The 27397-nt window shown below is 40.0% G+C and overlaps 2 protein-coding genes across 7 annotated transcripts; both read left to right on the top strand.

Moving 5' to 3' along the window:
* Positions 1 to 237: 237 nt before the first annotated feature.
* Positions 238 to 12386, top strand: eif4enif1 (eukaryotic translation initiation factor 4E nuclear import factor 1). 4 transcript variants are annotated; one of them, XM_041034822.1, is made up of 19 exons: positions 238 to 564; positions 1242 to 1393; positions 1487 to 1560; positions 2395 to 2522; positions 2799 to 3073; positions 3546 to 3744; positions 3923 to 4086; positions 4815 to 4953; positions 5483 to 5659; positions 5835 to 6061; positions 6780 to 6854; positions 8100 to 8148; positions 8847 to 8935; positions 9459 to 9595; positions 9995 to 10076; positions 10208 to 10331; positions 10419 to 10736; positions 10864 to 11034; positions 11363 to 12386. In XM_041034822.1, the coding sequence occupies exons 2-19, from the start codon at positions 1295 to 1297 to the stop codon at positions 11548 to 11550; spliced, it is 2715 nt and encodes a 904-aa protein (XP_040890756.1). In that variant the 5' UTR covers positions 238 to 564; positions 1242 to 1294; the 3' UTR covers positions 11551 to 12386. The 4 variants fall into 4 exon arrangements, with proteins under 4 accessions (XP_040890756.1, XP_040890755.1, XP_040890754.1 ...); XM_041034821.1 differs by having other exon boundaries at positions 5835 to 6106; positions 11363 to 12385; XM_041034820.1 differs by having other exon boundaries at positions 7962 to 8148; positions 11363 to 12385.
* A 1552-nt stretch (positions 12387 to 13938) lies between these two features.
* On the top strand, positions 13939 to 23107 carry patz1 (POZ/BTB and AT hook containing zinc finger 1). Of its 3 annotated transcripts, XM_041034235.1 has the most exons (6): positions 13939 to 15299; positions 16853 to 16916; positions 17026 to 17197; positions 18510 to 18668; positions 21591 to 21803; positions 22232 to 23107. In XM_041034235.1, exons 1-6 carry the CDS (start codon positions 14056 to 14058, stop codon positions 22708 to 22710), a joined length of 2331 nt encoding a protein of 776 aa, XP_040890169.1. In that variant the 5' UTR covers positions 13939 to 14055; the 3' UTR covers positions 22711 to 23107. The 3 variants fall into 3 exon arrangements, with proteins under 3 accessions (XP_040890169.1, XP_040890170.1, XP_040890171.1); XM_041034236.1 differs by lacking the exon at positions 21591 to 21803; XM_041034237.1 differs by lacking the exons at positions 18510 to 18668; positions 21591 to 21803.
* The last annotated feature ends 4290 nt before the right edge of the window (positions 23108 to 27397 follow it).

Consider the following 27397-nt stretch of genomic DNA (forward strand, 5'->3'; position numbering starts at 1 on the left):
GTAGCTGCCCCAAATAATGCCTCTCGAGTGTTAAAGTTTAGTGTTATTTATACTCCTACGAAGCAAGTTTGATTTTTACACGGTTTATATAGCTGCATACAAACATCTCATTAGTAACGTAATTTCTTTATTATGGTTTAAGAATTAAAATGCAATACGGCTGACGCACAGCAAACTATTAAGAATTCTGCAAAGGCGCAATGGGCACAATGTAATCTTTCCAAGGACCTTCTTAAAGCGGCGATCAGAGGAAAATTGGTGCTACGACTTAGAAACAGAGAAAGAGCAGGGAATTATTTGAGATTATACAGTCTCCGTGTGAATTAATTTGTTATTTGGACCTGTGTTATCTTGTTAAGTTACCCCAGTACATTGTGCGTTTGCTGAAATCTCTGCTACAACTCAGCCGGCTTTAGATTTGGTACTCGCTGGGTGGGCATTAACCCCATTCCCCAGCTAGTTAGCTAGCTAGCTATACGTGCTAGGTTAGCTAGCTAGCTAACTATCGTGAGCTGACGCTGCTTGGCCGTTAGTTGCCAGCCCCACATACAGCGTTCAAACCGAGTAAGTAAGTTTTATTAATATAGCAACTAAACAGTCATTTGTGCAAATTTGGTACAACGAGTGGGTTGTAGAGGTAACTATATGTATACCGCTAGCCTAGCTACTCCTCCACCAGTCTGGGCTGATTGTTGTCGTGTATTCTCTTAAAACTCAGTGAAGAGTTGATTCATTGGGACAGAAATGGTGAAGTGGCGTAAACGTCTTGTAGTGGCTGGACGTTTAGTGATTTTTTTTTTTCAAAACTGCTTCGTTCACAGTCCAGAGCCTGCACGAAATTTGTCAATTAACGCTAACGCTAGGTAATTTATGGAATCGGTGTGTCACGTCCCATGTCAGCGTCTCTGGCTGTTGTCAATTAACTTGCTAATTGGCTAGCAGCTAGCAGTTTGTCTAAATTGTCCTCACGCAAGTTGGCTCTACATTGGTAAAGTTTATTGTAAATTTGATATTTTTAGATTGTGCTGCGTGTTCATATTTGAAGCCGTGTCACTTGTCTAAAGTGTTGTTTCCCCATTCAAACTTTAGACGCCGTGATTCTTCGAATTTATTGATTGATTGATTAGCGTCAGCTGAAGCAGTCAGTTAACCTTTATGGTTGAATTGTCAGGACAGATCCAAATGAAGTCAATACAACAGCTACTGTCATGCTTGATTAACCTTAACCTTGTGTCCAACAGGAACAGAGACATTGTTGGGATAGAAGCTGTCTGTGCTGTGACTGTAGTCAATCATGGAGAACGAGGTTTGTGTCGAGCCGAAGACTGTTGATGCTGCTGTGGATCAAGTTAAGCAACAGCCTGCAGCCACAGCTCCTTACAGATACTCGAAGGTGATGGAAAAACACCAACTATGTGATCAATTTCAGTCTGTATTGTGGTCTTCCATAACACTACTTAATCATTTTGAAATTGTTATTATATAGGAGGAGCTTCTGGAAATAAAAGAACTGCCAATCTCAAATGAAAGGCCAGAATGTCTCTCTGAGAAATATGACAGGTAAGAATTTATTTCCAAAAATGTAAAATCCAAACCCCAAAACATCCAAATAATAATAGTTATAATATTTGACTAAACAAAGGAAGAGAGATTAATTTTGTCAAACAAGATAGCTTGGATATTCTCTGAAGAATGAATGCCACTTTTTTGGCTTCTTATTGACAGTAATTTGCTTAATTAGGCACTGGATCCAGTCATAGGTAGTATACGAGTATACAGCATTAGTTGCTTTCATTAGCAGACTTAAAAGCTCATATTGGAAGACAAAATTAACAAACATTAATTGGTTATCAAGTTTTGTACAAGAAAGTATTAAAGTTGTGGTTTTATTTATAGGATGTGGTGATTTTATTTTTTTTTTCTAGAGGGAGGCCTTGAAAAACCAAGCACTGTATTCAGTGCATACAGATCAAAGCTTGTCCTCACATGCCTCTCAGTGTAGAGATCAAAGTCTGCATGAAGTAAAGCTTAATCTAATAATGTATGCTGCTGGAAATGTGTGAAGTGTTTAAGATCAAATGCTTTTACTTTAAAGTCACTTTGAATGGATCAGATTCTGAAGTTCAGTTGGTAGACTAATGAAAATCATGTGCACTGCTTCTTGGCAACTTGCACAATCAAATCAAACACACCAGCTATTCATTACATTTGGGATTAAATTTGACAAGGATTTATCACTATTACATTTACTCCAGTCTTGAATCTTAGGGCAAACCAAGTAAATTTTGAACAGTTAGTAAAGTCTTTGTTTTTTGGAATCATTTTACTGGATTATTTGTCAGTGAACAGGTGAGTAGGTTTTCTTAATTGTGGTTTTCAAATGTTTTGATACAGTGATGGTGTCTGGGACCCTGAGAAGTGGCACGCCTCACTGTATCCCACTTCAGAGCGTAGCTCTCCGGTGGAAGGTTTTAAGAAGGACTATGTGGATGATAGAGTTCCTCTGAAACGAAGAATCCCAGGTAAATGACTGTTTGTACAGGCCAAAGCCAGAAGTTTACAGATTTAGATTTAAACTAAAACATCTTATGATCCACTAGAGAATTTCTTTTTTTTTCTCTTTAATTTTTTTTTTTTCGTTTTTTTTTTTCTCTTTAATTTTTTTTTTTTTCGTTTTTTTTTCTCTTTGAAATGTTTCTTTTCTGCACTGGATTGATAACTTGGAAAAATGTGACTGTAGGTGTAGATTGTGTACCCTAAACATCTAAAACCCAGCCTGTTTGCTACTTTGTATTCAGATCCTCGTGAGCGGTTAAAGGAGGATGATCTGGATGTCATACTGAGCCCACAGCGACGCAGCTTTGGAGGTGGATGTCAAGGCAACGCTGTGCCTGCACCACACACCCGTCGCCCAATTAGTCCCCTGGAAAATAAGGAGAATGAAAGTCTCCGTCTAGGAGGGCCACGCAGAATCGGCAGTGGACGCATAATTGCGGCCCGAGCCTTTGAGAGAGAAGCCCGTGCGGAGAAGGAGAGGGAACGTGAGAGAGACTTTAAAGACAAAAGATTCAGGGTTGGTGTTCATTGCTTTCAGTACATCTATAATGCATTTCCTTTAGTGTTCAGATAGGGAGGCATTCACCATGCTAATGTTACCATTTCTTACAAAATATTAAGTAGGACTGCTAAGAGGTATGCAAAAATAGCATCTGCACATACCCTTTTGTTTGTTTCTCAAAACTAACTGTAAAAATTAGGTAATTTTGGAAGATGAAACTTTATACAAACTTTAAAAATGTTTTTCAGAGAGCTGGGTTTTGGCTCACTCAGTGTTTGCTAAATTATATAAAAGCTAATGCTTATTCTGAACATGTCTTATGTAGAATGAAGAAGCTGCTGCTTTGACTGAATGTGATTTCTTCATACAAAGAGTTTACTTCAAGAACAGACTCTTTCATTTAGTCTTGATTTATAGCAGCATGTGGTTTTTTTGTTCCATTTTACAATTACAAAAGCGTAATGTTGTCTCGTGTCATCATTTGCAGAGAGATTTTGGTGACAAACGGGTGTTTAGTGAGAGGAGAAGGAATGACTCTTATGCAGAGGAGGAGCCAGAGTGGTTCTCTGGGGGGCCCACAAGCCAATCTGAGACAATTGAGCTCATTGGATTTGATGACAAAATCCTGGAAGATGATAAACGCAAGTCCAAACGGTCAAGGAAGCGGACAGAGTCTGTGAAAGAAGGCATGTCTTAACTTTTTTTTCTTTTGTATTACAGCAACATAATACATTTTAGCCATTTTTGTTGTACTGTTTGAATCGGTTACTCAAGTGCAGTTTATTATTTGGGTAACTAGCTCAGTGTGATGGTTATCATTTTAGGGATATTTGTCACATTTGCGCTATTTGTCACATTTATCAGCAGTGGAATGTAATGGAGGACAAGCGGAAGAGCAAGATGTGGGTTTGCAGTCTACAGCTGATCAGGAGGTTCCCCACCCTGATGTTCTGCCAGAGCAGTCAACTGGAGACTTTGACTTCAATGAATTCTTCAATCTGGAGAAGACAATGCCAGGACTGGCTTCTGTAAGTACTGGGGTGCACAGCATGTCTTTGCTGGTGTTTTTAAAGGTGTGAACATCACAGATGGGATGGCATTTATAACTCCTAACGTGACTATTTTTCTTTCTCCCTTATTCTGCATACAAAACAGTGTAAGCTCAACAGTAGAGGTTTTCAATTCTATCTCTGTTTCATTAAGAATATCTTGGAGGCCACACTGACAGTTGAGGTACAGTTTTGACCTGACAACCTGACCTGATAACATAGTCTCTTCATGTCCAAGTTCAACAAGCCATTCTAAACCAAGCCGTTACATCTGCAGAACACTTTCAGAACATGATTACCTCTGCTGCACTGGCTTGATCTCACTGAACTTTATTTGTGGTGGTGGGTATTATCACTTAATGGTGCTTTTTCCAAATATTTGTGTCAATGGGTTCTTGCATGGGGTTAAGGAGAGGTTAAAAATGTATCAACAATACAAATTTATGCCCATCATTATATCAGCAGTAGAATTGTTACTAATTGGAGATCTACAAACTAAATGAAATTGTGGTGTTAAATCAACACAAATGCCAAACAGCAGTGCATGCTTTGACACTGCCCTCAGTCCTCTAGCACACTTTGTGCTAAATCGATGGGAAGCGCTTTAAACGTAAGTGGTATCTTTGTTCTTGCACCCTTCCGCCTTCTGTCTGCCAATTTTTTGCATTTTCCACTCGGTCTCACAGGGGTCTGTCTTTGTATTGCAGATGATCGAGGATGTTTTGGGGGAGGGCCCTGTATCGGCTAGCCGCTTCAGTCAGTGGTTCTCCAGTAACCTGAGCCCTTCAGGCAGCCGGTCCAGCAGTCTGAGATCCACTCCTCACGAGGAGCTGGAAAAACTAGCAGGTAAATGATTTGATTTCCTTGGCTGTACCACTGTTTGCTTGAAGGAGTTTCATGTAACAGTATAGCTTAAGACCAGGCCAGAGAACTCTTTGAAGAATCTCAAAATCAAAGGGTTGTTCTCTTAAAAACAATTTAATGAAGTATCAGGCTAACTTTTGTGTTTAAGATTTAAGGGGGTCTTGGGTTTTAAAGTTATCCAGATGAGACTGTAAATGTGGGTCATTGAACAAACTCATGGATTTCTTCCTCTTGTTTGCATTAGTATCTTGGAAAGCATTAAAAAAGAAACCCACTGAATGAATCTAATCTTGACTGTACCCTAGTCTGGGGATGTAGCATTAAAATCTTTAAAAATCTCTAAAAGCTTTAAAGTCTGTCAACCCCAACCTGCTGGATTTTTTGTATCACTCTAAATGTTATGCCACTGCTACACTATTTAAATCTTGCTTTGTAATGTTCATGCTCCTAAAACAGACTTAGATTTCAATGTTTAGTCTACTAAACGTTGATTGTTTTTCTCCTTTTGAAGGCCTTGAACCACGCAGCGCGTCCCCTAACCAAGGCCCTGCCCCATACTTCACACCTATTCAGTCATCAGAGTGCAAGGAGAAGGTGGACATCCTCGAGCTGTTACACAAGGCCAAAATAGACCTGAAGCCCCTTTTGTCCACCCTGTCAGTCAACAAAGCTCGGCTACGAGAAAGCAGTAAGTTTCAGTTGACTAAAATGTTGCACATCTCTCAACTCATCTTTATCATACAGAGTTCTCCTTAGAATGTTTTAATGGTTTTTAATTGGCCTTTCATTTTACTTGTAAAGCACTGTGTAACCTTCTGTTTTGAACAGCTGCATAATGTTTGATTATACTTATCTGTGTACAGCAAACTCTGGAGTGGTGCTTTCACTGGAGGAGGTGGAGGGAGAGATGAAGGGGATGAAGCTGGACTCAGAACCACAGGTGCGAAAGGTGCCCCCTCCACAGAGAGGAAATGGCACTCCCTTCATGGCTGAGCATTTAGAGGAGGCTTTAACTGGCGGCTCCAGCGCCCGTCCACGCTCACGTGACTCAGACATGTCGGCCTTTAATAAACTGGTCAGCAGCATGAAGGCAAGTGGAACTCTGCCAACTCACCCCAAAATCAACACAAACAATGTAAGTATTTCTGTATGTTGTTGTTTTTTGTTTGAATGGCCCCAGACTTACTAAGCAAGAGCTTTGTGCATGTTGAGGTGGAAGAGGTAAATAAAAAAATTCAATTAAATTTAAAAAATGTATTCCAGTAGACTAGAAAGCGATGGGCATAAATTTGCTTCTCAACTGTTTTGGAGGACGGTTGTTATGTTTTTTTTTTTTTTTTTTGTTTTTTTTTTTTTTTTAAATATTTCATATATGAAAGCTGCAAGTGTTCTTTTTATGCAAATCTGTTTCTGAATTGTTCTGTTTTGTACTGAGGCACAAATCATTTGAACTGTGCCATTGGATGGATGTTTATTAAGGAAAATGACATCACATTAATCCAAAAGCACAACTGACTTGCACAAGGGACACTTCTACACCTACAAATCTATCTCAGTGGGCTTGCAGTGACCAAGTTTAAAAAGGATTCAGTTCCATGCCCAAATTTTTACGTGTAAGCCGGTTTGTATTTCAGTTGCTGTTTTGATGCATTTCAAAAATCCTACCACAGTGGTCTACACTGCGAAATGCTTACTGGGATGGGTTTTGTTTTTTTTTTGTTTTTTTTGTTTTTTTTTTTTTTTTTACAAGGAACTTGTTTTTGGTTGTATTGCACCCGCCACAAATTCTTTCTCCCTGCACAATGCAGCATCCTCCAGACCCAGCTGTGGTGACATTGTCGGAAGCTCAGGTGCCTGCTCAGCAGCAGAAAAACATATTCCAGGTGTGTATGCCAACTGTTCTGTCAGGCTAAAGCTAGCAACTGTCAGGAATAAGCTAAAGGTCTTCATGGGTCCTCTCAGTTTGTGTTTAGAGTCAGAGCCAAGTGCAAATTAGACATGTACTACATATCTCTGGTTTGTGATCAGGTGGTGAATCCGTATCACCTATAGTTGGTCTTTTTGACAGCTGCTGCTCATTAATTTGCAGCACAATCGGGCTACTGTGAATGTTTTTTGAGTCCTTTCGGAATGACTATATTTTAGATCAGGTCCTCAGGTTCATATCCAGCCTGGTCTGGCTCTCCTTACTCCCCTTTTAAAATTTATGCATGTTGGGTTTGGGTGTGTTTTCCTCAGGTCAGTTTCCAATCAGATCCCAGCTTTTTGGATCTCTAAGGCAGTGCTGTTTCTTCAGGTTTAACATATAGCACTCATGGGAAACGGCCTTTTGGAGCTTGTTAACACACACTGTAACATGATCGTTCTTAGTTTTGTTCCCAGCATGCAAAGATGGAAACACTGCCAGTGGACCTGGAAAATAAGGAGGCTACAGAAGATGGTTTTGAATTCTGATAGGCTTCTAAAGGGAATTAATGCCTCTCGCTGCTGGCAACATTTACTAACATTTTGCTATTTCTGTCAGATGAATGCATCATGAAATTGATGCTGTATGTAAATTAGATGCCAGGCCTGCTGCAATAATGAGATCTAAACAATTTCACAAAAATAGTAAATATACTTGTTAAACTTAATACTGGTTCAGGTTATGTTTGAGGGACAAGCTGAATCAAATCATGTAAAAAAAAATAAAAAATAAAAAAAAACAATAAAAAAAACATCAGTCTTTGTCCCAGGACGAGAAACCTGATGTGCAGCTCGAGTATATAAAACACCACACTGCAACATCTTGTGTGTTCTATGTAGGTGTGTTGCTTTGCTAGAGCTGTTGAGGAAGGCTGCTAGTTCCCAAGTTGGCAAATTGCCTGGGTGAACTTTATGAGGGGAAAATACTCTGTCCTGCATTTCAGTTCTGCACTTGAATCTAACTCAGACCAGTAACATTAAAGTGAAGTGGGATTTCATGGGAAATATGTGTGTTTGTATTGTAGGAGCTCTTGGGTGGTCCTGCTCGTAGTGGCTCCCCTACAGTACTTGGGAATCTGTTAAGTAGCTCTGAGGGCCCAAAAACCTCTGCCCCTCTTCATGGCTTACTACACAAGGGCCCCTCTCCCCCTCTCTTTCCACAGAGGGCACCATCACCTGACTACTTCAACAGTCGGTTGCAGCCTTCCGCAGGTAAGTTCCTTACAGAAGTGAAAAGTCTCAGCCATTTAAAAAGACTTGTAAACCATACCATGTAATTGGGAAGAGCATACATGTATGCACCAACTTTCTCTCTTTTAATCATAACTTTACCCACAGATGTCATTATCACATAATCAGAAATGAGCCCAGAAAAGTTATTTGAATGCTTGTCAGGTCCCAACCAAATGTTTATTTTTTCCCTTAAATGTTTGTCATCTGTGCTGCTTAATGATCAGTATAGTTGAAAGCTGTGAATGTGAAGAAACTGGATGAACTGTTGGTTACTGTTACAGTGCAGTCCAAACTTTATTACAGCTCTGACTGCATGTCAGAGTAGGGCAGATCAGAAAACACTGAGGCAACAGGAGTGAAACAAATCTTAGAGGCAATGTCTCACAGGAGCTAAAATGGCAAAATAGCCTTTTAAAAAATGGAAATGGTGCTTTTCTCTGATTTCTGCATGACCACAAATGTTAAACCAGTTTATAGTTATTTTGTGCTGTGAGGCTGCACTGAAAACCCATGTGATCAGAACACAGCTAAGAGTGCTTTAATGGTTCTGTGGACATTTAAGCCACATCTGACATCTTTAATTGAGAGTCCTTTTGTTTGAGGAGATGGTGTTGATCAGACAAGCTGGATCATTTAGTAATTTTTTTTTATTTTTTTTGCCCCTCTCCATTCTCAAGGTTTTCCTGTTGGTGCTCAGCCCATGCTGCCAGAACAGTTTGCTGACGTACACAGGTCAATCAGCCCTGGATCTGTTGCACAGCAACAGGTAACTTAAATGTCTGGACATGGTTAATTTGAATTAATAGATGTATAGTTGGATACAGAAGGAACAGTTCACACATAATAAAGCTAAACTATTTTGTCTCTTGTGGGTGCAGTTTGCAGCAAACAATACTAGGGGCTTGGATTTGAATACATAACTTGCATGTGATAAATAAAATAAATTAAACTTCAATTTGAAGAACCTTATTTTAATAACATGAAATACATTGTTTTCTAGTGCTCTGTTTAAATGCTAGAAAGTAGAGCTTGTAATGCATGTAACAGTTCTCACCTTATCTACAGAACATTTGTAGTTTTCAGTGGAACAAAAAAGTCCTTTTAACTACCCAAATGACACGATGCCTTCTGAAAATCTTTTTTTTTTTTTTTTTTTTTTTTTTGCTTCACTTTTAAGCATCATTAATAGATGTACAAGTTTTGGGATTTATTATACAGTATATTTTAATAAAAGTAACTCTTAAGACATCATCTGAGGATCTCATCAGCTGTATGTATTATCTGTCCAGATGAGGGCGCTCTCAATACCGGTGAATCAGGCCGACCTGGAGGCGCTGGCATTCCAACAGGACCTCGCTCTACATGCCCACCCGTCATTCCAGTCTGGCTACAACAAGCCACCACAGGACAAGTCTTTTCGAAATCGGTTAGTTGTTTATTTTTGTTTTTGAGCATTTCAATACTGCAGTATTCATGGTTAAATAATGACTTCTGTATTACTTGTGATCGATGACTCCTTAGCTAATTAGCTGCCTTTTTATCCTCCCAGGAACAAATTTGTATCGGGCCCCTTTTCTTGCTAGTTAGTGTTAGCAACTGGAATGATGGCAAGTGTTGCTTATTGTGTTATATGGTACAATTAATAACATAATAACAAAAAACAACAAACAAACAAACAAAATGTAATCCCTGTCAATATTTTGATATGTATTGGCATACATTATTGTACTGAATGTATGTACTGAATGTATGCACCCAAACCAAGATGGATTAGTTAGCATTTGCTAACATTGTTACATATGGCTGATGTGCTTGTGATCAACAGACCGCAGCGTGTTAATCGCTCCCCTGGTCCTGGTCCTCAGCCTGGTGGGAGAACTTCTCCAGGCAATGCTGTTACTAGCATGGTGAGTATAAACTTAATTCCACAAACTTTTTTTTTTCTCCTTGAGTTGTCCTGTAAAGACCAATTACTGGCTACAATTCTGTACTTCTTGGCATTTTTGATATTAATATTTTTTGCCCTAATTTGCTACAGTTATCCCCATCATTTACACCCACATCTGTGATCCGCAAAATGTATGCGACAAAAGAGAAAAGCAGAGATGAGCCATCAAGTCGTTCAGAAACCAAGGAGGAGGGAGCAGCGCACTCTCAAGATGGTACAGAGCAGTAATGTATCCTCAGCTTCATGATTTGAACTTAAGTTGAAGTACTGTAACATTGAGATTTGGGTTGTGTGTCTACAGACAGCAGCTCCCCAAATCTATACCTGGAGGCGATGGATGGCAATGCTGCCCAGTCTGGGGGAGTAAAGGCCAGCTCGCAGACCTTGCCAAGCAAGGAGCAGGAGCGTCTCAGGCCTGGCTCTGCTGGACGCCATACACCAACCATGGTGCCTCCAGGACCATCCTCATCTTTTCCTCGTCCCATCTACCCAGTACCATTGCTATCCCATGTACCTATGGTGCGTCCTCCTCCCCAGCTCCACCCTAACGTGGTTCAGCGAATGCTAACACAGGGTATCCAGCAGCCCCAGCAGCTTGGACCTGCTCTTGTGCAAGCTGGTCAGTGTATAGTTTCTTTTTTACCCCCTCTTTTGTAAAACCTTAACCGTAATGCCTTTTTGTTGTTGACCTCATGTTACATCTCTGACCCTGGGAACTAATGAAAGGTCCTGGCTTGTACTCACAGGTATATTTCCACAACACGTTGACCTTGCACAACTTCAAGGCTTGCCTCCTGCCCTGCTTGGACAGCCACTGTACCCTCTAAGTGCAACAGGGCATCCACTTCTACCTCCTAGAGCCAATACTCAGATGCAGTTAGCAGTAATGCAGCAGCAACTTCAGCAACAAAGACCAGGTGAGATGAAGCAATGTTTACAGCCTGTCATGGCAAGTAAGTATTATATACAAGGTAGTTTATACATAAAAGTGTATAAAGAGGATATTTTGAAATTCTTAGGCTTTTAGTTTACAAAGTGTGCAAAGTGGATAGAGCTAATCAAAATGTTCTCAGACATAAAATTACAGTTGTGACTTGCATGAAATTGTATTGGTGCCATAGAGACTAAGGTAAGACCTTGCATTTAAAAAAAATTACTCTTTTTTCTGTAGATTAATTTTTTCTCAGATCTTGGATTAATCTGTTTTGTTTTGTTTTGTTTTTTTTTTTCCGTTTCATCTTGCAGTACATCAAAGTGTCCCAGGCTCTCAGTCACAGAGTCAAGGCCCCCACCGGACAAATGGCTCCCAGCGACACAGGGGCAGCCCCCCTCTAGGCCTCGCCAAGTGGTTTGGATCAGATGTGCTAGAACAGCCACTCCCCTCCATGCCGGCCAAGGTCATAAGTGTAGATGAATTGGAGTTCCGGCCATAAGAAAATAAACACTGTGCTGGATAGCATTTCTTTTCTTTTGCTCCCATCTCCACTTCCTTGTTACCATAAAAATGTGAACTTTAAGTTGAAAGACAGACCAGCATACTCTAACCATGCCATGCTTTGTCTTCAGCCTTGAAGTCAGTGGAGAGGTGAATGATGGAGGTGTTGCAGCTGAGTGACTTTTTTTTTTTTTTTCTAGATTTTGCGCAGTAAATAATGTATAGGCCTAATTGTACAGACCACGAGAAAGAAACTTTTTCTCCATGTATATAAGTATGGTTTCTTTAACCTGGTATGGGGAAGGTGAAACTATCCTGCAGTTCAACTGAAAACTGTAAGAGATAAAGTCACCAAGAGCTGGTAGTATTCCTCTGTGTTGTCCACCTTAATCCCCCACCCCCTCCACCCACACTGAGAAAGGGGACCCATTAGTGTGAAATTGTTGGGTTGATGAGTAACTTAAGTGTGTACTCTTTCCTTTGTGGTATGGCTAGCGGTCCTTTTCTGTAAAAGTGACAGGCAGGAGCATTTCAAGACAACACCAAGGAATGGTTGTGCCTTTTTCTTTTTTCTTTTTTTTTTTCTGTTTTCTGTAACTGTATCCTCTCCCATCCAACCTGTCACTGGGGGGGGTTGGGGGGACAGCATTGCTCACACTGTCAGGTTTGGAGGGTGTTTGGGATGCAGTATATGTGCGATTAAGTTATAAAAAGCACAAATAGAATTAATAAATAAATTCTTCAGTAAAATGGTTTATTTGCTTTGATTTTGAATGAATTAGTTTTTTCTTTGTACTGTTACATTTATCATAGAAGCCTGGCTGAACATTTGAAGTGGCCACTCACAATCTCACGCAGTAATGTCAAACATGTTTGAGGTCTTTAAGAAATATCATCCACTATTTGCGAATTGTAATTTAATTTACAAATGAACTTATTTAATATACAATTACAATAATCAATTAACCACATTTAATGATTCTTAGTTTCTTTGATTTGAAAAGATACCAGAATTGTTAAATTTTTATACATACATATTTTTACTTTAAATGTAAAATTTGTGGTGGGTGCAAAATTGCAATGTTCAGTGTTTTCTGACACTGTCAAAAAGTGTTTGACTATGGTTATTTTCAAGATGCCATGGTAGGTAGTGGTCAAATTATTTTTTATTTGAGTTTTGGTATCCCTTTCTATTAAATTTAATAAATCAATTATGAGTACTTAATAGATCGGTTATGAGCAACTAATAACTTGGGTTGCCAGATTGTGGAAAAACATATTGGAGCAGAACACTTGTTTTTTGTTTTGTTAGCCAGCTTTTTTTTAGTTCATCATGGAGACCCCTCTAATTGACTGTTTGACAACTTCTGGAAAAGTGCAAGAGGACACAAGTATAGACTTGTGGACTGAGCAGTGATTTGTTAACATTTATAATTAAAGGTGACTAATTTTTGCATATGGCTCATTTAGATATTGAGAAACAAATCGAGCCACCTGCAGCAGTCCATTGGAGCAGTCTCCCTAATGAGGACAGGCAAAGTGTCATGTCGGGGGAGGATTTTCCACAATCTGACAATCCAAAAAGTTCTTATGAAAGCATTAATCATTTATTAACATTAACACTGCCATGAATTCCAGTTTGGGTTGTCTTATCAGAAGGTAGCATAAATATAATACCCCCCCCGCCCCGCCCCCCCCCCCCCCCCCCCGTATATGGGAGTGGACAAAATAAATGGTCCGTTTCTATTTTAAGGTTTAATAATCTAAAACCTAGATTAGATTTAATAATCTAAAATTTAAAACATTAAATTAAAATGTGTTGTCCCTAACAGTTGTTGGATTACGGCATTTCTACAAATAAGCTGATATTTTCATGAGCGTCGACTTTAATAATAATAATAATAATCTAATAACCGCACGGGTACTTTTAAGTCGAGCCAGACCTTACCTGAAGCGACTAGTACAGTATAATGTTTTACATGTGTCTTGAGTGAGCTTGCAGACTGAGCTCACAGGAGGTAAAAAGGAGAGGGGGGGGGGGTGATTGGTGGTTGGTGGGGGGAGGGGTTTTACAAACAGACCAGGCAGGAAGAGACCTACGTGCTCACATTTTGGCATAAAGACACGAAAGACCCCTGCGGTGCTGGGGCTCTTTTACTCATTTAAGTGACTGCCACTGTAATGAGAGTGTCGTTTAAAACACAGACACACACAAACACACATTACAGTATGAAACCCTACAGAGACATTTTTTTTTCCACAAAACAAGAGCGACCCCCACCCCTCAAGAAACCAGGGTCAAAGTTCACAGGAAGCTGGGGGGCTGCCATTTTTTCCCTGCTGCTACTGCTAACGTTTAACGTTAGATGCTAAACCGTCGGGGAGGGGCGGTTGGTTTTGGATTTTGTAGCTAGCTGGAATCAACTGATCGAAATCGTTACACGTAATCCGCCATTCCTCCGACCGTTGTCGCGAACAACCGTCGTTATTGGATGAATTCGGCATGGAGAAAGTAGCGGAGCCGTCTTGGACTTCTTCGTACACCTACCAGGTGAGCAAGCACAGTGCGGAGATGCTACACAACCTCAACGTTCAGAGGAAAGATGGAGGCAGGTTCTGCGATGTGGTCTTACGCGTCGGCGAGGAGAGCTTCCCTGCCCACAAAGCTGTGTTAGCCGCCTGCAGCGAGTATTTTGAGTCGGTCTTCAGCCGCCAGACGGAGGGCGACGCCAAGGAGCTGGAGATGCACACGATTAGCCCGAAAGTTTTTAAAGACATCTTGGACTTCGCCTACACCTCCAGGATCGTGGTGCGACTGGAGTGCTTCCCGGAGCTGATGACAGCTGCCAAGTTTCTGCTGATGCGGTCGGTCATTGAAATCTGTCAGGAGGTCATCAAACAGTCCAACGTACAGATCCTCGTCCCGACCTCTCGGGGAGGAGAAGCCAGCCTTTTCCAGGCCACTGGGGCCACGGAGCTGGGTTTCCCGGTGGCACCGCAGGATCTGGTAAACGGAACGGGAATGCTGGTGAACGGTCAGAGCTTTGCTAACAGTGCGCAAATGCATGTGGATGGGAGTGAAGACGACGCCGCCGCCGTGTTGCTGGAGGACGGCGGCGAGTCTTCCGTGCCAATGTTAGAACCCGTCGAAGGACTGTCGGTTTCCCCGTCGACGGAAATAACGGGGAACACACTTCATCACGACGCTGGCTCCCCGGGGTCAAAGAGGGGCAGGGGGAGACCAAAGAAAGCTGGTGCAGCAGTGGAGGCTGTACATTTCAATCACAGCCCCCAGAAAGACAATGGGCTGTTTCCTTGCGGGACTTGCGGCAAAGCTTTTACAGAAGCTTCCCGCTTGAAGAACCACGAAGCGCAACACGGAGCCTCCACCGGCGGTGCAAACAACGTCGGTGACAGCCTGTCAACAGCCAGTGGTATGTCTATAATGTCTCATCCCGGTCTGGTGGAAAACGGCTTGCAGTTACACGGAGGGCTGACGCTGGACAACGGGCGCAAACGGGAGAGGACCAGGCGACACGTCGGCTGTGACATATGCGGGAAAGTTTTCCGCGACGTTTATCACCTGAACCGACACAAGCTCTCCCATTCCGGGGAGAAGCCGTACGCATGCCATGTGTGCGGGCTCCGGTTCAAACGCAAGGACAGGATGTCATACCATGTGCGGTCCCATGACGGGTCAGTTGGAAAACCATATGTGTGCCAAAGCTGTGGTAAAGGTTTTTCAAGGTGAGCTGAGTTTTATTCCTACTTACAGCATATCGTGTGTTTGGGAGTTGTGAAAAAAAACAAACAATGCTGTGACTGTGTTTCAATGCCTGGACATTATCTAGAAGACACTGCGCACTTTCCAGTGTTGTTTTCTACCATGGTTATAGGTGCAGGTCTATTTATCTGTGTAAACGACTGTTAATAACTTTTTGAGGTATTGTGTAGACAGCACGAATTAAGGATCTAGTCCAAAAAAAACAAAATAAAACAAGGAAATCAGTTAAGCTATGGGGTTTGAACAACAGCTCCTACTGTGACAGTCATCGTTAAATATAACAGTAAACTGTTGTCCCCGACAGAGCTTTCAGTTTCTGTTGTAAGTCATCTGCAGAACTGTTACAGAGTGGCTGTCATCACTGTAATTTAGATTTTCTGTCACACACACAAAACAGTTTCCCAGGCTCAGTGTTTTGGGGCCCTGATACAAACTCACTGTCACCACCTACTGCTTTGGAGGTTAACATACAGGACAGAAGCAGTTAAAAAGCTGTCACGTTTTTTTTTAAGGCACAGAGTGGATGTGTGTGGGAGAGCCATCATGGTATTAGTGGTGAAGTTTCTTACTGACTCATATTTATGCTTTATTCACAAAAGACTTGATTTCCATTAAGCTGCTTCGGTTTCAGTGTCCTTACATTGCTGGCTCGCTGTCATGCCTTAATAGGGCTCTTGAACAGAACAGAGCCATCGTTAATGTTAATCAGTTAAGGTTAAATAGTAACATCTATGCTTTTCTACTATTACAAGTCAAAATGTCTGTTGTGAAAAAGGCTAATTGCGCTCTCTGTCTTGAGCTCCTAGAGCACTCTTTGTTTATTGTTGTTGTTTAGAAAGGGGAGCCTCTTATTCCCTACATGCATAGGTAAATCAAATCATTGGATTGCTATACTTACTATAATTTCTTAGGCTATGTGCATGCCAACACCACTAACATTAACTTCGACTCTTGTATTAATAGCCATAAAAGGGGCCAGCTATTGTTACAGATTGTTTTCCAAGTCTTCGAGTTTGGAGGGATATTTTAAACTATTACATTAGTTTACACTAACTGTATTAATTTCATGGCATACATAAAAATGAGTCAGTTTTACCATAACTTGCCCCAAAGTCAAATACCTACTTTTCATTACTTACATTTATTTTACTATTTTCATATTTTATTGTTCTCTATTCCTTTTGGATGTGGACTGTCACATGAAAAATTCACACCTGTTTTAATTCATGAAGAACCTGTGAAGAGAAAGGATCTGGGGGGGTGGATGTGACTGAATGATAGAGATTTGTTTGTAACAGCCACTGAACTGCACCATTTGTTTTCATGGTGTGTAGCTAGACATAGCTCCCAGGTTCTGCCTGGTTTGTCAAAGCCATGATTAAGTCTAATGATTCCATAGTAAAGACAGTGTTAAAACCCTCATATGGTTTGATATTCTGACTTGTATGCCCTTATTTGCATGTTTATATTTTTACGTTTCACCTTTTAACCTTTTAATTGCCTTTTTTCCTTCCAGGCCCGACCACCTGAATGGACATATCAAACAAGTTCACACAACAGAGAGACCCCACAAGTGCCAGGTAACATTTAGGATTTGTATATAGGAGTTAAGATACTACCCATAGTGGACAGTGATTTTAAATCATCATATCTAAGAAATGCATTAACATGTTGATTTCTCTATTACAGATTTGTAATGCCTCTTTTGCTACAAGAGATCGCCTCCGGTCACATCTTGCATGCCATGAGGACAAAATTCCCTGCAAAGTTTGTGGAAAGTTCCTGCGCGCTGCCTACATGACGGACCACCTCAAGAAACACAGTGAAGGAACACATAACTACTGCGGCATTTGCAACAAAGGTAATCCTTAAAAAAACCTTACACTGTGCGAGCTCCTCTGTGACAACTCCGCCCCATGTCCTGACAAAAATTCAGAGGTTGCTGTCTGTGTTCTGGTGGGCAGTGCTGTGTGCCCATAGGAAACTGCCAAGGGTCTGGAGTTATGGTTGAATCACTGCAGTTGTTACAGCTTTTGCCAGATCTGTCAAATCTGTTGGTATTTGTATCAGCAATATGAAATTGTAGCCTGACCCAAAACACTCAGGACATCCCATAACACCCTGTCATTAAGGTAGATTTTCGTGAGAAAAGAAGTGTGCCTGGACTGTGCAACTATGAAACTCCGTTATCCAAGTTGACTTTCATCTTGAATATTGTACGGCCTCCATCGGACAACACAGTGTGTGCCATCAAAATGCGTGCAAGTCCATGTACCAGATTCAGTATGTTGCACAATTTACCTCACAAGGTTTTAGAAAGCTGCAAACAACATTACTGCCACAATAGAGCTGTAATATTACACCTCAGAAGAATATAAACCGTGTCGTAGTGTCTTTGTGCTTGTTTGGTGTTCAGACTGAACCCTGGTTCATATTTCATAGGCTCACCGATAACGTGTGCCCTCCCTTGCCCTGGCACAATTCGATACTATTTTCTGTGTAAACATAGCCACACTGGCAGGGTTTGGGTTTGATAGCTCTGACTTTTTTCATTTTCATTTTCGGATCAGCTTCATGGTTTTACATTACTCATCACCCTTGGTCTTGCTGAATTATAAGAGACAAATTGTTTTCCTAACAAGGACCTATAAATGTAAGTCCAGGCTTTTTATTTTAAATAGTTAATTCTCTTTAAGTAAGATAGCTGGCTTTAGCCTTTTTGTTTCGGTGCATAAATTGGCAATCGGAGCCTGCCACAAGGATGAAAGTATGATGTTTACCTCAAGGAGAGCATTTCTTTTTATGTTTGCATTACACTTTGGGTTAAAATGTCGTCCGTAGCTGATAATGGTCCTCTAATGGATGAAAAAGGACCCAAAACATTTGTATTGTGTTAATTGGTTTGCTTGTGTTGGGACTTTTGCCTGAGATATTGTGATGCTGTTCACCATTCTGATTTACAGTTCAAAGAAAGGGATGTTACTTGAACTTCTCCCTGATCAACCATCAGTCTTCCAGAGTTATTCTGATCTTCACCACTCTTTTGATCATGTTTCCAAGCCAATTAGAGTTGACACTGGACAGCTCGTCCTTGTTAACAGGACACCCCTACTCATAGCCAAGGCTTTGAGTGTGTCAAACAACTGCCTTGTTCTTTGTTCTTCTGGTCCCAGGTTTCTCCACTGCGTCCTACCTTAAGGTGCATATAAAGACACACCATGGCTCTCCACTGCCCCCCTCTACCACAATGCACACCTTCCCTGAGCCAAGGGGGGGATTGCAGATGCACAACGGCACCCCTTACCACATGGGACGCCAGTGCTCAGTGGAAGGCAAGCAGCCGCCCGCCCCATCCCAACTTTTCATGTTTCTGGCTTTCATGTGCTCTGCTGCTTTTTGGAGAAACATGCTGCTGCATCTCTGTATATGTTTAAAACACAAGCGTACATCAACCTCTGCTGCCAAGCTTTTCCCTCAAACGTTCACTTCGTGCAATGTCATCTGCTGGTTGTCTTTCTGTTAGCTCATTGGTCAGGACTGCAGAAATCGCTGGAGGAAATCATTTCAGCTTTTGCCACAGAATGAATGCAAGTCAACAGGCAGACAACTCATTAACTCACATACGTTCTAGATAACTGAAACTACAGAGGAAATCATGACCTTATCTGTAGCCTGATCCTATGTGTCCTCATGTCCTATTAAACACCGCAATGTCACTTAGAGGGAAGACTTCTCTCTTCTCTTTATTAGGCTGCAAATTAGGAATACAATGTGTTTACATTTCTAATTCCTTTTGTCACATACAGTACTTGAGCACATAAACGTGTAGACTTTGGAGTTTACAGTTCTTACTCATAACGTAAGAATGTGGAGTGCTGAGTCACCTTTGCTTTTGTATGTGTGTGTCTGTCCAGCATGGCCATGGCAGCATATGGTTAACAGTGTCTGTTCCTGCTTGGCTGGTCCATCAGCAGCTGTTGAGCAATGCACATTGTTGCATGATTGTCCAAAATGTGTGCTCCATTTGCCCTGGATTCATTGAAACTTTTGTAGTTGTGCCATTTTTGTGGGAGAACCAGTAGCATAGAGACAGTGCACAGCAAACTGTGAGCCACAACCACAATTGGCTAAAATGTCATGGCAGAAAGTAATTTTCTCTCTTGATTTATTTTTGGAACTGATTTCTGACAAAATAATTGATAACTGATAACACAACTGTGTTGTGTAACAGGCTGTAGTTAATATTAATAATAATAATAATAATAATAATATTGATAACAATAATCTTTATTTGTAGAGTACGTTTCTGAACCCATGTTACAGAGTGCTTCACATAAGGAAACAACTTAAAAACAATAACAAAACAATTTCTGCTGGAGTAATAAGCAAATAATACAAATAAGCAAAGTAAATAAACAAAAATAACAACAAAAAATAGATTCTAGAAAAAAAAGGAAAAACTCAGTGTGAAGTATGAACATGTTTTAAGAAGAGATTTAAAAGAGGTCACTGATTCTGATGACCTGATTTCCTCAGGCAGCTCGTTCCATAGCCTCTGGGCTCTGACTGAATGCTCTGTCACCTCTAGCTTTCAGCCACTACCCAGGAACAGATTAAAAATTCTCTGCCCGAGGATCGCAGGCTACGTACTGGCTCGTATGCCACTAAGAGGTGAGATATATAGCATGGAGTGAGGCCATGAAGAGCCTTAAAGTTCAACAGTAATACCTTAAAAGCCAGAGCAAGGAGGCAGGCTTGTGCTCCTTCAGGGAACCACCAGATGGCAGGGTTTGTTTTGCTGTGTGCTGTGAACCAATTCTGACAATTTCTGAGTTGAGCTGAGTTCAGCCGCCAACAATTTTGTGACTTCCAGTTTTTGACACCACATAGGCAGTCATGTAGTGAACTCCAGGATCATTTTCTCTAATAGGCAGGTACATCTTCATGACATCTGCGTAACAATGAAAAGGAAACACTATGTCTATGGGTAATATGTCCCAGGGGAAGCATATACAGAGAAAATAAAATTGGTCCTGAAATTGACACCTGAGGGACACCATACTTGCCAGGAGCAATTTTCATTATTATTATTATTAGTAGTAGTAGTAGTAGTAGTAGTATTATTAGGGTTCAGTTACATTACCGTGTTTATACACCCTGAGGTTTGCTGATAAAGACTTCAAGTGTAGAGTTACAGACATAACAGCACAACTTTTTTGGGGGGAGTGGAGTTACAAAAAATGGGAACTTTTAATGCAGAAAATATCTACATATTACAGTCTGTCAGAGAGCAGTGAGAGAAGTGTTAAAAGTAGTTAAAAGGAGTATCTGATGAAAATCCAGCTGCAATTATTGAACAAAGTCAAAAGATTAGTTGTGTTTACCATGCGTGTTTGGGCAGAATTTTTGTGGTTTAGTTGCTTACGTATGTTATGCTTCGTGCACATTTTTTCTCTGCTTATTTAGTATTTCTAAAGTTGTGAGAGAATTATGGGACTTAACTAGTTGGTTTTGATGAATCCTGTAAAGCTAACAACTGACAAAGAGATAATGAATCTTTGAGTGATGAAATGTGAGTAAACGCTACTTAACCTTAAGTGAGCTCAGAACTCTCATGATGTGGCGATCGTTTGGTTAAATAATTTAATTCTGAGTCACAAAATGAGCAGATGATGCTGAAAATACCATTTCCTGTTGGAAAATGCCATGGCCAGAAATGTGTACTGTCACTATATTTACTGCAGTTTTCACTGTAGCCTTCATTTAGTGTCATTCTGTCATTTTTACCTACATTAAACATTTTTAAATGTTTTTAATTACACCTGTGATCAACAAGTCAAAATATCCATTGTGAGAAAGGCCTGTATTCGGATGGCACACAGTTTATTTGTAATTTTATCTTATAAAAGTAGCTTGTTAGTCATAGGGATGATTCACATCCCATGTATTTTTCACAAACATCAACTGTTGTAGTTATTATTTTGCTAATTATTTATATTACGAGTCACTTAGTTCAGGGATTTGGTATTTGCTGAAAGGGAAAAGGTTAACTCATTCATCGCTGACAGCTTCAGTGATGGGATTCACACAACATGGATTCCATTCATACTAGTAAACCTGTCTAGCATACCGTGTTTACAGACAGCATTTCAAACACTAGCAATGAAATGAAGGTAATTCTGTCCATATGGTTTCCGCCGGCCTGTTATGTCTGTCCCTCCCCCTTCCTTTCTCCCTGGCCGGGTGTCGTGTAGACCTGTGCGCCACTCGCCAGCTGCTTCTCACCTCGTCTGAGGCAGAGGGTCGCTTTCATGGGCTCTCTGGACACCCAGTTCTTCCCCAGCCTGGCCCTCCAGCCTTGGGCCCGCAGCCTGAGCTGCTCATGGGGAAGCTAGGTGGGACTCCATATTTCTGGGAGTGTCGCCCTGGCGGGGTGCCTGGCTTCCCTGTCCATGGGCCTGTCACAGGTCAGTACAGTCCAGCAGGAGGGTGGGTTGGGGGCATGGTGCTAGCATGGCCCACTGGTTGGATGAGCACGGCACAATTCTCAGTGGACACTGGGCAAATGGACTGAGCTAGATGATAGTATGGTTTAATGCTTTAGCCACTTTTTTTTGAAAGAACTGTCTTTTTTTTGCTGTATTTACTTATTGATGTGTAAAATCAGTTGTCACAACTTGTTGCAATTGTGCTTGCCTTCTCACTTAACTCCTGATGTTTAAATTTGAAGTTTTTGCAGGTGCCAGCCAGCTACTGGATTAAAGTTGTATTTGTTCAAACCTGTTTTATAATGCATTTATGCTAATTCATGGTTCTCTTCCCTCCCATTTCCTCTTCTTTTTTTTCCTCCTTCTTCCTGACTCTCTTCTACCTACCCATGCGGTGTTTACCTCAGACGGACAGGAAAACGCTGGGAAGTGCCCTCATCTGGAATCAGAAGAATCAGATCCTTCATTTGGTGAATTACCCAATGGTGACGAGCTCAAATCTCCACACAAACCTGATAGGCCGGAGCTCGAGATGCCCTCTTTAGCCTGTAACGGAGCCTCTGCGGGTGCATTGGGTTCCCCAGAGGGATCCAAAGCCAAGATGGACCCTGAGAAGAAGTTTACCTGCGGGATCTGTGGTCAGGCCTTCCGCACCAAGTCCTACCTCAACAAGCACCAGCACAGAGTTCACAAAGCCCAGAAGGCCCAGGGGGTTTCAGGGTCTGGTTTAAGTGAGCTGGCCCCGTCCCTGACCTCTCCCTTCTCCCCTCAACAAAATATGTCTCTGCTCGAGTCGTTTGGCTTTCAGATTGTCCAGTCTGCTTTTGCCTCTTCTTTGGTAGATGCTGAGGCAGGTCAAAGTGGACTCGACTTTGGAGGGAAGTGACATATTTGCTTTGTTGTAGTTGTAACAAAGCTTCTCGCTTGTTGGACAAAGCCGGGTTGCCCACAGAAGATGCTCTGTATTTGGGAATAATTTTGCCTCAAGACTACTTTTTCGGTTTGTTACGTCGCTTAATGTGTATTAAATATTTTTGTCAGAGACTGCCATACGATTCCTACTTTTTCTACTTTTTCAGAGTATGGAAAATGTGCGGTGTTTAAATTTTCTTTGTAAAGAAACGACATGAAGGTTTTATTTCCTTTATCTGACGTGGATCCGTTGAAGTTATGTTTGGTAGGCTTTCAGTTGTTTTTGGCTTCTGTGTTATTCTTAGCTGCACATATGTTCTTGACATGAGATGAATTATTTACTGCATTCTTAAAATGAGAAATTTGCTGTCTCTTGGCCCACTTTAACTGCTCTGATGTACTTGGTAAATCAACCCTTGGCCATTACAACAATTTTTAATGTTTCATATTCTTCGTTCCCCTAAAGGCTGTAAGCAGACGTCTTTACCTCAGAGCAACAAGAGGGCTGAGTTCTGTATTTATGTTGTTCTCTGCTTCTTTTAAGGAGGATTTTGTTTTTCTTAAGGACAAGGATTTAAATTGGCCTCGATTTCAATAGCAGGTTTTACTTGGAATCTGTTAATTGTGAATAACTTATCATATTCCTAACAGGCCCACGGCATGTTTCATTACAAATTTATTGTGACAGTTTTGTTAAATAAAAAAAAAAAAGAAAAAAATCAGTTTAAAGGCCGCTGAGTAGCACTGATAGATGTCAGGGACCTTAAGAATTTACTATTGACAGGATTGCAGGCGACAACAGACAGGTCAGAAGCATGAAAACATGAATCATTAAAATTTCAATTTGAATTGTGACAGCATCCACACAAAGTCTGTTCAACACCATAAAAAGCAAAGCAAAAGTTATCTCACCTAAAACAAACAATGAAACTACCATAGTGAAGTTAATCACAGCTTAATCAAGTTTAATTCTTCTGCTAACTTCATTGGATTGGAGAATAAACAGTCACAGTCAATTCAGAAATTAAAAAAAAATTGTACATAAATGCCCAGGATCACCAAAGCTTTTAAACTTTTTCAGTATATTCAAGGTTCTAATCTTAAAGAAGTGCTTGCAGTCATACTGATAGAACTACCTGTTTTTTTTAACTTTGTCATTATTTTAGAAAAAATCGTTCACATTTACCCCTAGCGGTTGTGAATCTTAACCAGAAAGCATTGGTACACTGATGTGATGATAGCTGACAGGATGTGCAAATCTGCTGACGGCTTATTTGGATGTGAAAAGCCATTTATCATTTTTTTGATTTGTTGATTGGTTAAATGAATTTTTCATATGAAAATGAGGAAAGCCATTTATTATTGTGATCTATACTGTGTGCAGGAATACTTTTGAAATGAAATAGGGTTTTTCATTTTTAATCAAGTCAGCATAAATTTTGATTTAAAATTGGTCTTGAAATATGTCTTGAGCTTGTTGGGAATTAGCTTTGTATCCCCCCCCCCCCCCCCTACAATGACAATGTTTCCAAGTATTGTTCGTTAGGTATTAAATCAGTTGTGTACATTGAACAGGGACCAAGGTCAGGTATATTTTCAGTATATATTTTGAGAAATGTAAATTATATTTTATTAACTTATTCATGCCCTCGTTTCTGTGTACAGTTTTTTTAAATTGTCAAACAAAAATCTTGTGATTTGCTCATTTTGATAATTTTTCACTCTAAATTATGTTAAATGGAGTTGTGTGTTTTTTGTGTGTGTTGTGCAGCATTTAAGGGGTTAGAGGAAGGATGCACACCCTGATCCACCAGCCTCTGGACCGACCAAACGTAATGCAACTTTTATAGAGTCAAGTAATTAAGCTCACTTTAACTCTCCATGTATGTTCATCCTCATCACCTGCTCGTCTTGTATTGATCACCCTGCCCGTCTGTCACGGTTGCTTGTGCTGTTGTGTAGTAGACACGACTTGTTTGCACTAATGGCTGATCTTTTTGTCTTACAGTGAATCCAAGACATTCCTGTGATGAGAACAAACTAAATTGAACAGTTTTTACACTTTAAATAACCCCAAATCATGTTATTGATTAGAAGAAATTGCATGTGGAAAATCAATTTGATATAATTTGAGTTCAATTCTGTTTAAGGCTGCAACTAACAATTATTTTCTCTATCAGATAATCTGCAGATGCAGTTTTTGAATTATTATGGCTGAAGCAAAATGTTTAAAAAAAACAATGACAAAAAGAAAAACAATTAGATTTAAAAGTTAGATTTAAAAAAAATACATTAAATTTGCTTTTATTTGTCTGACCAACAGTCCAGAACCCAAAGATATTCAATACACTGTCGTATATAACAAAGAACAGTAAACTCATGTTGTAGAAGCTGAAGCCAGAGAACATTTTGCTTTTTTTTTTTTTTTAAACCTCTTAACAACAGTTAGTCTCTTAAAATAGTGTCTGATCAATTTTCTGTTGATTGACTCATCAATGTAATGGATCAATTGATGCAGCATTAGTTTCAGTTACAAGAGAAAAAAAATCAGACAAGGACTCTTTGCAATCATGACACACAGAGCTCCGTCTTGGTCTTTGTATATATTGAAACAGATCTATACTATGTCAACAACAACACAATTTCAAATCACACGATATGGAAATTAATCATTGGATATTATAAGGACCTCTCATACAACACACTCATCAGTTGATTAATATTTTTCTTTTGTGCGACGGTATTTCTTTTTGTTGTAAAACTTCCCACAGTGAAGGGGCTAGCGGTGTGTGTGTGAGTGTGTGAGTGAAAAAGAGAGTGGTTCTGTAAAAAGAGAGTGTATACATGTGCTGTGTGTGTTTGTCTCTGTATTTGATCTGTTTCCTGCTTTCTGTTTAATTATTATTTGTGAGTAATTTAGTCTGTTAAATTCAGTACATTCCTATATTATTTATGGTTTTTATTGTGATTGTAACAAGTGTATATACCATTCATATACACATTCTATAGATATATATATATAAAATATATGAACCAACCAATATGATCAATGTTTGTCAACGGTGGTCCTGTACATACATAGATTTTTTTTTTTTTCTTGTCTGTTATGTGGAGGGGTGTTAAGTTATGGCCATTTTGATTGAAAGTGTAAACTGCATGTTGTGGCATGCGAGCTGAGCTGGGGACTGAATGTCGATCACTGGTTGGTGGCAGTCGTAGTTTCACTGTTCACCGTACTGTCACTCTGCTCTGGTAGCGCTCACACTGCCAGCTGCACGACTCACGTCTTTGACCAAGATTTTTTTTTTCTTTTCATTTTTATTATTTTTGTTTTCCTTTTTTGATCCACTCTGCACTAGTATTTACTCCTTAAAAGGTAATGAGGGTTGTGTTGTTATTAGTTTGAAATCAAGTGCAAGATACCAGAAGGAAGGAGTGTTTTTCTTCACTGGGATGTATGATTTGTTTCACTCATGTTGGTACTCAAGTGTAAAAGATCTTTTTGTGGATTATTTAGGCCTAAATGTTTTTTTTTGTTTTTTTGCTTTGTGCTTTTGGTCTGTTGCAAAGTGCCTTCCAAATACTGATTGTGCACAGCAGTGGATTAAAAAAGGTCCTCTTTTCTAAAGGTTGAGAATTGTACAGAGTGACTTGCATTGACACTTTTGTATAAAAACACACACAGAAAATGTACAATATGTTAACTTGGTATTTTATCATCGTACTCAGCAAGATTGCTCTTCAAACATGTGAGCTACATGTTTTGTTATAACGTCTTTGGACATATTTCAATATAAGCATACTTTTCTATAGATATTTGTTTTTGTACTCTGTTATTGAGTCTCATCTCTCTTGTTGGTACAGAGATGAGCATCAAATAAATTGCAATTGAAAAAGCTCCTAACATTTGTCTTGGCATTATTGCTGGTAGATACTGAAACATCTCTGGTTTATATACTTTACACCAACAGACAGTTTAAAGTTTTCAGTTCATTAGAACTTGTTTTTAGGAGACCAATCACCAATCACCAGAGATTTATTGTCTTGTCTTTAGTAGACACTTTCTTTTCCTGTAAAAGGAGCTTATAGAACCAGTTCTATGGGCTACTACATTTGCTCCATGTCATTTAATGACAATAGATGCACATTACAGCATTTAAAAACCACGTCACTTAAGTGATATGAAAATTAAAACATTAAAAACAGACAAGGTTTAATTTAAATTTCAGATGTTAGAAAAAAATAATCTTTCTAGAAAGTACTGTAAGTTCTGTAGTTTGCACAAGACAGTTCTTATTTTGATGTTATCCTCTGTCACCAGTCAGACTAAATGTACAGAACTGTGCAAACATTTTAAAGAGAAAAAAAACTCAATCAAATCAGTGCTTGACCACCCTTTGCTTTAAACAGTTCTTCTGTGGACTTATTGTGTCTCAGTGTCTTCTGTCTCTTCCTGTAACCCCAGACTGACTCCATGATGTTGAGATCAGGGCTCTTGGTGGAGGCCATACCATCTCCTTTTATTCTTCTCGTTACTGGTGATAGTTCTTTATGACTCTGGCTGTATGTGGGGTCTTGCTGTCACGCTTTCTTTCTCAGATTTTTACACAAAGGTTTATGAAAAGATACAAATTATAAAAAAAGTTAAAAAAAAAAAGAAA

The sequence above is a fragment of the Toxotes jaculatrix genome, chromosome 3, assembly GCF_017976425.1.
Source record: "Toxotes jaculatrix isolate fToxJac2 chromosome 3, fToxJac2.pri, whole genome shotgun sequence".
Taxonomy (NCBI): Eukaryota; Metazoa; Chordata; class Actinopteri; family Toxotidae; genus Toxotes; species Toxotes jaculatrix.

What these genes read in the sequence shown, in the direction of transcription:
- eif4enif1 (XM_041034819.1), top strand. Translation starts at nt 1,295, where the DNA reads ATGGAGAACGAGGTTTGTGTCGAGCCGAAGACTGTTGATGCTGCTGTG. An exon ending in GACAGAGTCTGTGAAAGAAG is followed by an intron (nt 3,745 to 3,922) that starts GCATGTCTTAAC and finishes CACATTTATCAG; the next exon opens with CAGTGGAATGTAATGGAGGA. An exon ending in GCAATGCTGTTACTAGCATG is followed by an intron (nt 10,077 to 10,207) that starts GTGAGTATAAAC and finishes AATTTGCTACAG; the next exon opens with TTATCCCCATCATTTACACC.
- patz1 (XM_041034235.1), top strand. Translation starts at nt 14,056, where the DNA reads ATGGAGAAAGTAGCGGAGCCGTCTTGGACTTCTTCGTACACCTACCAG. An exon ending in CTGCGGCATTTGCAACAAAG is followed by an intron (nt 17,198 to 18,509) that starts GTAATCCTTAAA and finishes TTCTGGTCCCAG; the next exon opens with GTTTCTCCACTGCGTCCTAC. An exon ending in ACGCCAGTGCTCAGTGGAAG is followed by an intron (nt 18,669 to 21,590) that starts GCAAGCAGCCGC and finishes GGTGTCGTGTAG; the next exon opens with ACCTGTGCGCCACTCGCCAG.